General features: G+C 53.7%; 1 protein-coding gene across 1 annotated transcript in view; it reads right to left on the bottom strand.

Annotated features, from left to right (window-relative positions):
- Positions 1-2,637: 2,637 nt before the first annotated feature.
- The window catches only part of LOC142014022 (membrane-spanning 4-domains subfamily A member 8-like), a 29,304-nt gene continuing 18,756 nt past the window's right edge, over positions 2,638-13,185 (bottom strand). Inside the window, exons 5-7 of the mRNA XM_074996019.1 lie at positions 12,590-12,718; positions 10,587-10,700; positions 2,638-3,045 (exon numbers count right to left, since the gene is read on the bottom strand). Coding sequence (XP_074852120.1) covers positions 2,899-3,045; positions 10,587-10,700; positions 12,590-12,718 — 390 coding nt within the window. The 3' untranslated portion in view covers positions 2,638-2,898. The remainder of the gene's footprint in view (positions 3,046-10,586; positions 10,701-12,589; positions 12,719-13,185) is intronic.

Below are 13,185 nucleotides of genomic sequence, written 5' to 3' on the forward strand. Positions count from 1 at the left end.
GAAATAAGTTTCACCTGTCACTAGTAGGACCAGTTGATGAAGAAAATTAAGTAGGCTATATCCCATTCCTGTGAAGATCAAAGGTGGGACAATTGCTTTTCTAATACATAAGATAGTTGAGGTCTCTGCTCAGGCCTACTTTAAATGTGTCAGACTTGTAAAAGAATTCCAATTCAGATGTCTCCCTCTGTAATCTTGTGGTAAAATACCTTTGTAGAAGAATGGCTACCTTTAAATCCATTACTGACTGTCCAAGGAGAATAAAGTGTTCCTGTATAGGTTTATGTGTGTTCCAGTTCCTGCTGTCAGACTATGTCCATTCATCCTTTGGTGCAGAGACTGTCCTTTTTGTCCAATGTGCATGGCAGAGGGGCATTCCTTGAACATTATGGCATATATCACATTAGAGGATGTGCAGGTATATGCGTCCCAGATGCTGTGGCTGATGTGATTTGGTCCTGTGATGGTGTTGCTTGCAGAGATATGTGGATGGAGTTGGCAATGCGGTTTGTTGCAGGGATAGGTTCCTGGGTTGGTGTTTCTGTGCTTAAGTGTGTGGTGAGTATTGTTTTTGAGGTTGGGCGGCTGTCCGTAGGAGAGGATTGGCCTGTCAAAGTGAGGGATCACATTCCACTATAGGTTGTAGGTTGTCAATGATGCATGGGATGGATTTAATCAGGGGGCTATCGGTGATAGCAAATGGTGTTCTGTTATTTTCCTTATGAGGCCTATCATAAAGTAAGAGACTTCTGGGTACTTGTCAAGCACTATCAATCTGTTTCTTTACTTCCCCAAATGGGTAATTAAATTTTACGAATGCTTGATAAAGCTTTTATAGGTTTTTGACTCTGTTGGTGGGATTGGAGTTGATAGGGTTGTACCTTAGGGCTTGGCTGTAGACAATGGATTATATGATGTATCTTGGGTGGAAGCTGAAGGAATGTAGGTGAGACTAGTGGTCTGTGGGTTTCTGGTGTAGCGTGGTCTTTATATGACCACCATTGATTTATACTGTAGTGTCCAGGGAATAGATCTAGTGCATGGAATAATCCAGGCTGAGGTTGTTGATGGGGGGTAAATTTTTTAAATCTCTGGAGAATTCTTCATTGGCCCATATGATAATGGTGGGCCCATATGATAAAGATGTCGCCAATGTAATGTAAGTAGAGGAGGAGTAATAGGATTAGAGTTAGTTCAGGTAGATACACTTTAATGCCAAACTGACATGATAAAAAACATTGAAATACTCTAGTCTGATGTGGCAAGACTCAACCCAAACCAAAATATTTTGATTTGGCTTTTCAAAAGAAAAATCTTTGATTTTTTGTGGGAACATTTCCCGCAGAAAACAAAAAAAAGTCAACCCCCCCACCCACCCAAATGTTGCCTTAGCAGGAAAATTCTCATTTTGTGATATACAGGAGGTCAGGGGTCCTTTCCGGACTTTAAATCTAATATCTCACTTGCTTATTTACATAATTGTAAACAAAGCAACCATTGTCTTATCCCTGTAGACTGACAAACAGAAGTTTCATGTTTGATTTCACTGGCGGTGCTGGGCTGGATGGAAACGGCAGCCAATGAGACTGCAAGGGTGACATTTGTTGAGGGGGTGGGAGGGTGCAGCGCATAGAGCTGCCAGGCCATGCCTGTGCATAGGAGCCAGCCTGAATGGGGACAAGCCACTGTTTTTGACACCTGCTTGAGGAGATAAGCACAGCCAAGAGCCTGGATCCCTGCACCCATGCACTCCTGCACCTCAAGCCCCTCCCCCAGCCTCGATCCCCCTCTTGTCCTCTGAACCCTTCAGTCCCAGCCAGGAGTGCTTTCCTGAACCTTAAGCCAGCATCCCTGGCCCCCGCCTCCCAGAGCCCACACCCCCAGCTGGAACCCCCACCCCTCACACTCCAACCTCCTCTTCCAGCTCAGAGCCCCACCCCATTCTCCAAAGCCCTCAGTCTCAGCCCAGAGGCCCCTCCTACACCCCAAACTCCTCATCCTCAGTCCCACCCCAGAACCTGTACCTCCAGTCAGAAGCCTCATCCCTTCCATCCAAACCCCAACTTTGTAAGTATTCATGGTCCTCCATTCAATTGCCATTCCCTGATATGACCCTTGGACCAAAATGTCTGCCCACCCCCTATCTAGAGGGGCACCTCCAGAGGGAAGGGAAACGTCCAAGAGGAGCTCTGTCCCATGTCTCCTGCCTGACCTCTTAGCACATCCACCAGATTCCAAAGGAGGAAAGTGTGTAAAAGGAGTTAGGACTCCACCCATGTTCCCTGTCAGCTGTGTGCTTGTGTGGTTGCTCAGGAGAGATTCAAATGCACGTGCCTCAGGGCACACAGAAATATATTCCACACGTGGATGGAAAAGATAAGAGGGAACATTGGGCCCCAGCAAAGCAAATTTATGCTAGTTGTAATAGTTAGCTTTGTGATGTCTGAAACTAGTGAAGGGAGACCCTCTGCTCCACAAAATGACTATTCTAAGGGTTATATGTGGGTATGCACATACATATCACTCATACATATACACCCCACAGCTGTCTGCTACATGCACACATGCTCTTTACACACACATGCATCTGTTAGCAAGGGTGTTAAAAGGATTGACTCAATCTATTTTGCAGCTTTATTGAAGAAACAACTAGAAGCACCTTCTGGGGCAAAGCCTTTGGGGGACTGGATAGTGCAGGGGAGTCGTCTTATTATTTCACTGTGCAATATAGATGCAAGAAATGGTGTGGAGCCAACAAACAAGCTCCCTCTGTGATGAGTGGCAGAGCTGGGTTCTAGGACTGCACTCACCCAATGGACTGAGATCTACCATGCAGGCTGGGGTTGCGTTTTACTCCTCAGAGAAGAAGCTGCTGGTGCAATCTCTCCTGGGAGTTCCTCATGAGGCCCTTTGCTCTAACTCTTCCTTTGGGCCATAAGCCACGTTGTTGTAAGATGGTGGAGGGGGCATTTGTGGTGGAGGGGGCATTTGTGCAGAAGGAGCCACCAAGTTTGAATGTGCAACATATGGCCTGTAAAACATGGTCTGCAAAACACAAGAGATCAGCCATTATTGATAATATCATTAACTCCAGTCCCACTCCCCTGACCGCCCCCTTCTCACCCCTCCATTCTCGCTCCATCATCATCACCCTTCTCAGTCCTTTGTGCTCACCCCATCATCCCCAGGGTCATTAACACAATTTTCGACCCTTTCACAATCATTGTCCTCATCCATCTAGTTCTTATAACCTGAGCAGGCGCATCCCTGGTGTAAGTCTCCCATAGTAATTGGCATTGCACCAGGAATAAATTTGAGCCTTCACTATCAACCCCCTCATTGCTGTCAGTAAGATTTTCCCTGTGGAGGTGCACAGATCACGGGCGTCACAGAACTTGACCCTGTTCTCTTGGTGTCGTGATGACATTTTGGATGGAGAAACTAGAAGGTTTTTTTGGTCCTGACCTCAGCAGATTTGCTGTGAGGCACTTAAAGGATTAATGGGTAAGGCTAACTATAGCCGTGTCTATACGTGCACGCTACTTCGAAGTAGCGGCACTAACTTCGAAATAGCGCCCATCACGGCTACACGCGTCGGGCGCTATTTCGAAGTTAACTTCGACATTAGGCGGCGAGACGTCGAAGTCGCTAACCCCATGAGGGGATAGGAATAGCGCCCTACTTCGACGTTCAACGTCGAAGTAGGGACCATGTAGTCGTTGCGCGTCCCGCAACGTCGAAATTGCCGGGTCCTCCATGGCGGCCATCAGCTGGGGGGTTGAGAGACGCTCTCTCCAGCCCCTCAGCTCAATGGTGACCGCATGGAGCGGCCCCTTAAAGGTCCCCTCCCCCTCCCTTCCTGTGCAGGAAGCTGAGGGAACGTGCAGGCGGCAGCCCAGACACGCGGCCAGCCTGCACGTTCCTCAGCCACCCACCCAGCTGCGATGGCTGCCCAGCAGCCCCCCCAGTGCCCCCAGGGGACCCCCCCACAAGGGGAGCCAGGGCAGCCAGGCTGGCAAGCGGCACCAGGGCCCCTCCTGGATGGAGGCCGAGCTGCGGGACCTGCTGGGGCTCTGGAGCGAGGAGGAGGTGCTCCAGGTAATGGGGAGCAAGAGGCGGAACGCGGAAGCGTTCGCTCGGCTGGCTGATGGCCTGGCTGCCCGGGGTCACCCTGCCCGCACTCCTGACCACGTCAGGAGTAAGGTGAAGGAGCTGCGGCAGGGTTACTCCCGGGCCTGGGATGCGGCCAGCCGATCTGGGGCCGCCCCCGTCACTTGCCCCTTTTACAGGGAGCTCAGGGACATCCTGGGCCCCTGGCACACCTTCTCCCCTCCGGCCACCCTTGATACCTCGGCCGACGAGCCCCAGCAGGCCCTTCAGCCGGAGTCCGCCCCGGAGGTAAGCCCCGCACCCCAGGGGCCCCCCCTGGAGCCCACCCCCAGGACATCACGGCAGGAGGAGGAGGAGGAGGAGGAGGGTGGCTCCTCCTCTGCAGAATCCAGGCTGCAGATCCTCCTCCTGCCATCCCGGAGCAGCAGCAGGGCCTCCGCCCCCCCGGGATCTCCAGACCGTGGGAGTGGACTGACAGGTATGTACCCCCCTCTGGTGTACACCCCTGGGCTTGAGGGGCGGAGGGTAATAGATATGTGTCCAGGGCCCCCCACATGCTCACATGGCCATGGCCCCAAGGACAGCAGGGCCATGTCCCTCACAGCAGTGCAACAGCCCCTGCCCCCCCCCACCCCGCACGACAGTGCCATGCCCCATCCCCGGGGCAGGGGGGAGCAGAACCTCGAGGGGCCCCCGGGAGGAGGGGGTGGGATACCCCGCAGCAGCAGCAGCATGTGATGGAGTCGGGGGAGTGCAAAAGGGAGACTCAGGCTACATATGAGCACCAAGAGCCGAATAGCTCCCAGGGGCAAAGGAGGATCCTGGGGCTACAGCTGGCAGGTGACACCTCTGCCCTGAACAAAGAGGAGGGAGGAGCCGAGCTGGCTTGGAATTGGGGGGGTAGGGCGGGGGCCACAGGTAGAGGCTAGGGGAAGGGAGAGCTGGAAGGCAGCCAGCCTGAGGAGGGGGAAAGCTGCATCCCAGAGGGGCACCTCTTGGGGTCTTCTCCCCAGGACGGGTTGGAAGGACTGTCTCTTCCGACAGCTGGTGCTGTCACTCCTGGGAGAAACTGGGCATCTGTGGCCTAAGAAACCTCTCCTGCTGTCAGACCCTGCGGAGTGAAGTGAGAGTCGCTCCCACCAGGGGACGGGGTGCAGGGCAGGGGGACCCCTGAACCCCATCCATCACAGCAGCATCTTCCGGGGACAGGGATGGGGAACCTGCAGCACAGGGCTGGGGGGACAAAGGCCACGGCTTGGGGCCCACACTAACGCCTGTCTCCATTCTTCTTCCCCCGCTCCTCTCCTGTCTCCCGCACCTGCACCATCAGAAGGACCGGAAGAGAGCGCCGGCGGGGCATCAGTGGTCCCAGAGAGCCCTCCGGGACCATCGCTCCAGGCCAGCCCCTCGGCCGAGGACCGACCAGCCCCACGGCGGGCTAGATGGCGGACCCCATGCCACCACCAGCCGACGGCGACGGACCCCCAGCTGCTGGCCATCCACCGTCGGCAGCTGGAGGTCGCGGAGCAGCACCTGCAGCTGCAGGAGTGGGCGCTGGCCTGGCACCAAGAGGCATGGGGGGCCTACATGGACACTTTCAACCGCCTGGTGGACTACCTGGCCCCCCATGCCGCGCCGGCCGCCGCTGCGCCCGCCGTGCCTGCTCCACCAGCCGCACCACCAGCTGCTCCGCCCGTCGCCGTCCTGTCCGCCGTCGCCCCGCCACCCACCGCCGAGGGCCGCAGCGCCGAGGGACCCCTGGAGCCACCTGAGACTCGCCGGGCATATCTTCCGGTCTGCCCCGCCCCCAGCCAGCCCCGGACAGGGCTGCGACCGCGGCAGGGCTCCCGGCCGGCCACGCCCAGTGCCGGACTATAGGGGCGAGGGGCCCGGGACGTGGCCCCCCCCCCGTATATAGTTTGACCCTCTTATTTGGTGCCCCCCGTTTGCCCCGTCCCCCCCATGTAAATAGTTCTCCCCTTTATCCTCCCTGGTTTTCTTTTTATTAATGAGGACACTTGTTTGTTAGTATTGTTTTATTTGTACATATTAGTTTGTTTCCACATGTTGTATATAGTTTGTTCTTGTTTCATATATTTACAGTTAAAAAAAAAGTTCTAAAAGAAAAACCAGTTTAAGTTCAGCCACAAGTGCGTGCTGTCATTTGTCCAGGAAAAGTGGGAGGGGGGTGCAGTGGGGTGCTCCATGGTGTGGGCGTTGGGGCAGGAGTGTGGTGGAGGAAGGGGCGGGCAGTGGGGGGCCTGGGCAGAGTTCACCCCGCGGCCTCATCATTGAAGTGGGCCCACAGGGTCTCCCGGACCCGGGTCCCTTCGGGGTCCACCTGCCGACTGGGGGCAGCAGGTGGCTGGACGTCTGCCCTGCTGGCCTCCGCAGCCCAGCCCTGGAAAAAGGTCTCCCCCTTGCTCTCCACCAAATTGTGGAGGGCGCAGCAGGCACCCACAATCTGGGGGATGTTGTTGGGGCCCGCATCCAGGCGGGTCAGGAGATATCTCCAGCGTCCCTTCAGGCGGCCAAATGAGCGCTCCAACACCTGGCGCGCATGGTTCAGGCACTCGTTGAAGCGCTCCTGGCTAGTGGAGAGATGGCCCATGTACGGGTGCATGAGCCACGGGCGGAGGGGGTATGCCACATCTGTGATGACGCAGAAGGGCATGGTGGTGTCCCCCAGAGGGATCTCCCGCTGGGGGATGTAGGTCCCTGCCTCCAGCCGGCGGCACAGGCCCGAGTTCCAGAAAACCCGGGCATCGTGGGTGCTGCCAGACCGGCCCACATAAATGTCCTGGAAACGTCCCCGGCTGTCCACCAAGGCCTGGAGGACCACAGAATGGTAGCCCTTGCGATTCAGGTATCGTCCACTGTGATGCGGGGCGCGGATGGGGATGTGAGTCCCATCCAGAGCCCCAAAGCAGTTGGGGAAGCCCAGGGTGGCAAAGGCCGCGATGGTGGCATCTGGGTCCCCCAGCCTCATGAGCCTGTGCAGGAGCATGGCGTTGATGGCACGCACAACCTGCAGAGGAAGCACATGGGACAGCACCAATGAGGGGTGAGCAGGGTGTGCGTGGCCCTGCCCTGCCCTGCCCTCCTCTGCCCGGGCCCCCCTCCCCTGCCCTGCCCTCCTCTGCCCTCCCCCGCCCTGGCCTCCCCTCCCCTCCCCTCCCCTGCCCTCCTCTGCCCGGGCCCCCCTCCCCTGCCCTGCCCTCCCCCCGTGGGATCTCTTACCTCCATGAGGACAGCCCCGACGGTGGCCTTGCCGACACCAAACTGCTGTCCCACAGATCGGTAGCTGTTGGGAGTGGCCAGCTTCCAGACAGCGATGCCGACCCGTTTCTTCACTATGAGGGCACGCTGCATGGCCGTGTCCTGGTGCCTGAGTGCGGGGGTGAGCCACTGGCACAGCTCCATAAATGTCTGCCAGCTCATCCTGAAGTTCCTGAGCCAGCGGTCGTCGTCCCACTCCCCAAGCACCAGCCGCTTCCACCAGTTGGTGCTGGTGGGGTAGCTCCACAGCCGCCGGCGTGTGAGGCCGGGGGGAGGGGCGGGGTGCTGCAGGGTTAGGGGTTGAGCCCTGCTGCCCTGGGGGCAGCTCCTCCTCCGGTGTAGCAAGGAGGTGCTCAGCTGCCTCCCGCATGGCATGGAGCAGGGCAAGCCCTGCTTCTGCCGGGAGGGCTGGGTGGACCTCTGGCTGCTGCTGCTGCTGCTGCTGCTGCTGGGGGTCCATGACTGCGGCGCCCGGGGTCTGTGTGCCTATGGCTCCTCAGACCGCGTGCTGTGCAGGCTGAGTGTGTCTGGGAGGGGCCCTTTAAGGGAGCGGCTAGCTGTTGCCCCGGAAGCGCTAGTCCGCCCTGTGACCCTGTGTGCAGCTGTGCCTGGCATCCCTATTTCGATGTGTGCTACTTTGGCGTGTAGACGTTCCCTCGCTGCGCCTATTTCGATGTCGGGCTGCGCAACGTCGAAGTTGAACATCGACGTTGCCGGCCCTGGAGGACGTGTAGACGTTATTCATCGAAATAGCCTATTTCGATGTAGGCTTCACGTGTAGACGTAGCCTATGTGAGAGAATGGCTGCCTGTGCTGCTGGCTGAAAATTTCCTGTCAAAAAGCAGACTTAAAAAAAAAAATACACACAAACACCCTTCTCCACCAACCTCCCAAACTTTTCTGTCTAATTCAATTGTTTCATGCAAATTATCCAGGTTCCTGGGAAAAATTAAAATTTTCGTCAAAAAAGTGAATATCTGACAACCAAAAGATATCAGTTTGGAGACCCTCGTGGCCAGTGCAGCATGGCTGCCTGGAGTCCCAATTCTTTGCAATAGTTCAGGCCCACAAGGTAGACTGTATTTCCCATGACACATCATGGCCAGGGATTCCCAGGACGCAACAAGCTCCGCTCACCAAGAGGGGAAACAATGGTGCATCATGGGATGATGGAACCTGGCCTACATCAGAAAACAGCAACATGGAGCATTCAAAACTTCAATCCCTATCAGGCACCACGGCAGCATTTCCGAATTGATATCGTTGGGGTTTTGTCAATTTTTTTTATTCTAATTGCTGACAAAAACCTCAAAGATATTTGTGGAAAATTTAGAATCTTTTTTCATATATTATAACAGTTTGAGAAAACATTGGTGTGAGAGAGACCAGCTACAGGTCAACGAGGCCTTTACCTCAACTCCTCCCTTTGCTATGCCAAGGTGTGCAGAGGAACGGCCCTGAGAACTGCTGACTGGGAGGGAGGCAGCCGGCCTTTGGGAAGGTCAGCTATAACTGCAGTGAGGTGTCCCCAAACAAGGGCTCATTTATTATGCTCTCTGGCAAGAAACATTATCCCTGGAGGGAACATCCACATTGGCAGTTTCAGGAGAGGGATTTGCAGTTTTAACAGCAGTGATGGGATTCAACCCACCTCCACAGCACCTCCTGCTGTTTGCTCTTGGAATTAGCTCTGGTGAGCCCCCTCTTCTCTGCAGGGTGCCCTCTACTAGTTGGGTCTTACTGCTGTCACTTCTATTCCACTCCCTGTCTGGTCCCATGTCAGTCCTTATCCACAGCATCCACCATGAGGCACTGCTCTATGAACCCCAGTGCTATTGTCTCTTCCCTTTCCCAACAGAGCAGCACGCTGCTGTCTTGTCACTCGCCTCAGGGGCCCACTGCAGTCCTCAGTCCAGTCTGTCCTGGCTGCCTTCATCACTGGCAAGTGTAGGGGAGAGAGAAAGGGGACTTAGGGGCAATCTACTATCTGAGGTACCAACCCAGGTTCCCTTTAGCAACAGCACCTCACTGCCCCTCTCCAACTCTAAGAGCACCTGCTTCCCTGGGCTGCCTCCCCACAGCCCCAGGACCTTTTGCTCCTGCCCCAAGCTCTCTCCTCCCAGGGCCAGACATAACAGGACCCTTCCTAGGGCTACTTGTCCTGCCCTCTAGGCAGCCAGCCTTTCCCCTCAAGCTCCTTTCAGCAGATTCTTCTTCCCTGGTCTGGTGTGCTTTAATTAACTGCAGCTGCACCTGTGGGTGCCTACGGCTCAGCTTCCCTTGCTTGGTTTTAACCCTTGTAGGGCCAGATTGGGGCAGCCACCTTGTTACTAGCAGTTTACAGCATCATGATTTCATGGCTGGTTCTATGCTAGACCAGGCAGCTGGTGTACAACACAGCAGCTGGTGATGATCTGGAAGATACTGACCCCTGGTCAGGTATGGGTGGGGTACAAGAGACTCTGGGCATGCCCTCAAAACATTTCATCCCCCGAGGGAGTAAGGACTGTCTGTGCCTGGTGGGAATTCCATGCCTAAGGATTGGGATGTCAACAGCTTGCTCAGAAATCGAGGACAAAAAGGGTTGCAAAACAGAGCTATCTCCTCCACCTAGAATGCCAACAAAAATGTATCAACTGCTGAAATGTTTTGATCCAACATGGAATCATGGTGCCTCCTGGAAGTTGTATTTTGGGAGCCTCATACTTCCTATGATTTGCCACTTTTCCCTCGTTGGTATGGGTGGGGGGGAGGCGTCAGTGTCCCCAGCCATGGAACAATGGAGCGATTGTCCAGATAGCAAACACGTCCTACAGAGGAAATTGGGAGCATGCAGCAGCTGTACTATAGCTGCAATCAGGTGTCATTGTGCCATGCAGAGTCTAAATAGTTTGTTTTTACGTGTTCCATGTTTTGGCAAAATAGCAACAAAAGCTGGGGCTTTCTGCTAAAATCCGCATAGATTTAAAGCCCCAATTTCCCATTAAAAACAACTTCACCAAATATTCAATTAGCCAAAATGAGGGGCTTTTGCTTTCCCACATCACTGCCTCCCTCTCACCATCCCTGATGGCTACTGAGGCAGTTCACCAGGGATGTTCTTCCCATCACAGAGGAAATTTCTTGCAGGCAAACAGCTACCCTGCATCTGACTGCATGCTTGGACTGAAGTCCTGCTTGAGAGCAGAAAGACTCACAGTGTTCGGGGAGTAGCAGAGGCCTTGCGACGCAAAATGTGAGGTTGAGACAGCGATGCAGAATTCCAGCGTGGTCAACAAGAGCAGCATGACTGCGGTCCCCTTTGCAGCGCCCTGGAGAGCACAAAACCAATGGATGCTAATTACTCATGACTGCTCAGAATTACTAGGAGGTGACTCACTGGAGACTCCGATTTGGAGGATGCAGAAATCCAGGCCTGGTCCTTCTCCCTCTGTCGTCACACAGAATTATCTTCCTCACATTATTTAGTACCGGTGTAATTGTGAGGCATTGAGCCACACCATTGTGGGGACATCACAGGACTCTTTTTCTTCTGTGTCTACAGGGACCTGCTTCCCTGAGATGTAGCAATTCTCAAGATAGAGGCTCCTTCAGCCTGAGCCTAGGGAGGCAGGGTGGCCTATGGGACTACAACTCAGAAGAACTGGGTTCATTTCCAAGCTCTGCCACTGGCATGCTTTTTACTTTGGGCACATGCTTTCACTGCTTTCTGCCTCAGTGTCCCCAGCTGTGAAAAGTGGGGATAAAAGCACGTAAATCAGACATTTGGGTCCAATTCTGAAGAAATCGACAGGGATTGTTATTAATTTCTATTTTGATAGCAACTGGAAACCCCATTTGTGAACTAGGCTGCTGTTGTGCTAGGTGCTGCGTAGGCCAGAGTCAAAACTCCCACCTGCTTTTTTGTCACTGGAAGGAATTTTGACACCGGTTTTATCGAGCAGAACCAAATCAGAACGTCTGGAGCTGAACACATGGATAGTTTCTGCAATGGGATCAAAGGCTTGGGACAATTCATAGCACCTGGCTGCAGCAGGAAGAGGGCCTGAAACATAAGCCCATGTATTAGGGGCCTGGTATGACATCGGAGGTAAAGTGGCTAAAATTTTGCTGGTATGAACTAAAGTTGGGTTGTTAGCAAGAGGCAGGCGCTTCTCACAAAATTTGCATGCATATGGCTGACATGGCAGAAACACCTGTTTCTAAGAGGGGCTAAATACAGAGCACTTACACAAGCTCATTCCAGAAAGGTGGTATCAGAATACCCTGCTACCAGCCTGTTCCCCACAGAACACAGGAACTCACTGACCCAGGCCTGGTGGTGGGGATCAAAGGGACAATTGTCCTGGAGCCTGGTGAGTCAAAGGAGCCAGGGCTACTATGGCAGCGGCAGTGGCCAGAGCCCCATGCTCTTTAAATCACTGCCAGAGCACCGCACTCCAGGTAGCATTGAGGGCTGGAGTAGGGGTGTGCTGCAGCCCAGGCAGTGCTGAAGACTGGCTGCCCCAGCCCAGCCCATTCTGCCATACACCTCATCCTTTCTGGGACCCCAAAGCACCCACCCTCCGGTCTTGCTTAGGGGCCTGGTGAGGCTGTCAGCTCCCCTGCAGTGACTTGTCCAAAAGACAAGGTCAGAATGATAGCATGATAAATAGAAATGATCTGACTAAACCATGGGTGTCATGCTAATACATTACAGGGTGTCACTGTGGTACATCAGGGGTGAAAATGTAGCTTGTTTATACTAGTGTACAAAGCTGTATACAAGAGATAGTGGCTTTCGCCAGCCTGGAGAGTAATGGAACATCCTGCCAATGACTGAGCTGCTTCCATTGTCACAAACATACATGGGTTAGTGTTGTCATAGAAGTGGCCAGGTGCTATTACCATGCTCCATTGACAATAAACCTGGCCAAGTGCCCTTGCTGAAAACTGTCTATGGATTTATTGGGCAGTTTAATTGAAGTTCGTTGCCTCTGCTACCTGCACAGAGCTGGGACAGCACTTCAACCGAAAACACACTCAGCCATCTGACTACATTGGTTGTCCCAACCAATGGTGTGGTATCTTACACACACCTCTTAGGAATGGTCCAGGGAGACTCCACCCAGCCTCAGTGCAGGGGAATAGGCTGGACAACTTCTTGAGATCCCTCTAGCCTTACAGTTCGATGGTTCTATGGCTGAGTCTGGCCACTTACCAACGACATATGTGACTCATACTCATGGCTGTAATGTAGCACATTGATAATCAGCTCTGTTAGCAAAAGAATGATCCCAATGGCTGAGAAGATGGCACTGGTGATATTCATTCCCAGGCTTCCTTTCACCTGAAAGAGATGTGCAGAAGGTCAGGCAAAGAACAGGTTTGCTTAAATAAGAACCAGCCCACTTACGTGTTTTGGAATGCTTCAGCCCCATAGTCAGAGTTTGAGGTAGAGGGCATGAGAGGACATTGTCCATCTCCCACTCCCAAACTGCAAGCTCCAGGCTCTGTCTGCACTGGACTTTCATTGGTAACACTATTGTCATTTGGGGGTCAGAAAAAACCACTGCGCCTTCCCCCAGTGACAAAAGTTTTACTGATGAAAATTAATTTTGGGGGTTTGAAAGCAATCTTTAGTCCATTACATGAAAGCACACCCCAGAAAAGCAACAGGCACTTTTCCAGTCAGTGCATCATATGTACCAATCACAGTCACCCACTGGCACCATTTCTATGCATGGCAACAAATACTACTGGCTTTCAGCATCAAATTGCTGCCTCAAGCCATTCCTGATCCTTGCAGCTTCATGC

The sequence above is a fragment of the Carettochelys insculpta genome, chromosome 6 (assembly GCF_033958435.1).
Source record: "Carettochelys insculpta isolate YL-2023 chromosome 6, ASM3395843v1, whole genome shotgun sequence".
In the NCBI taxonomy this organism is placed as follows: Eukaryota; Metazoa; Chordata; order Testudines; family Carettochelyidae; genus Carettochelys; species Carettochelys insculpta.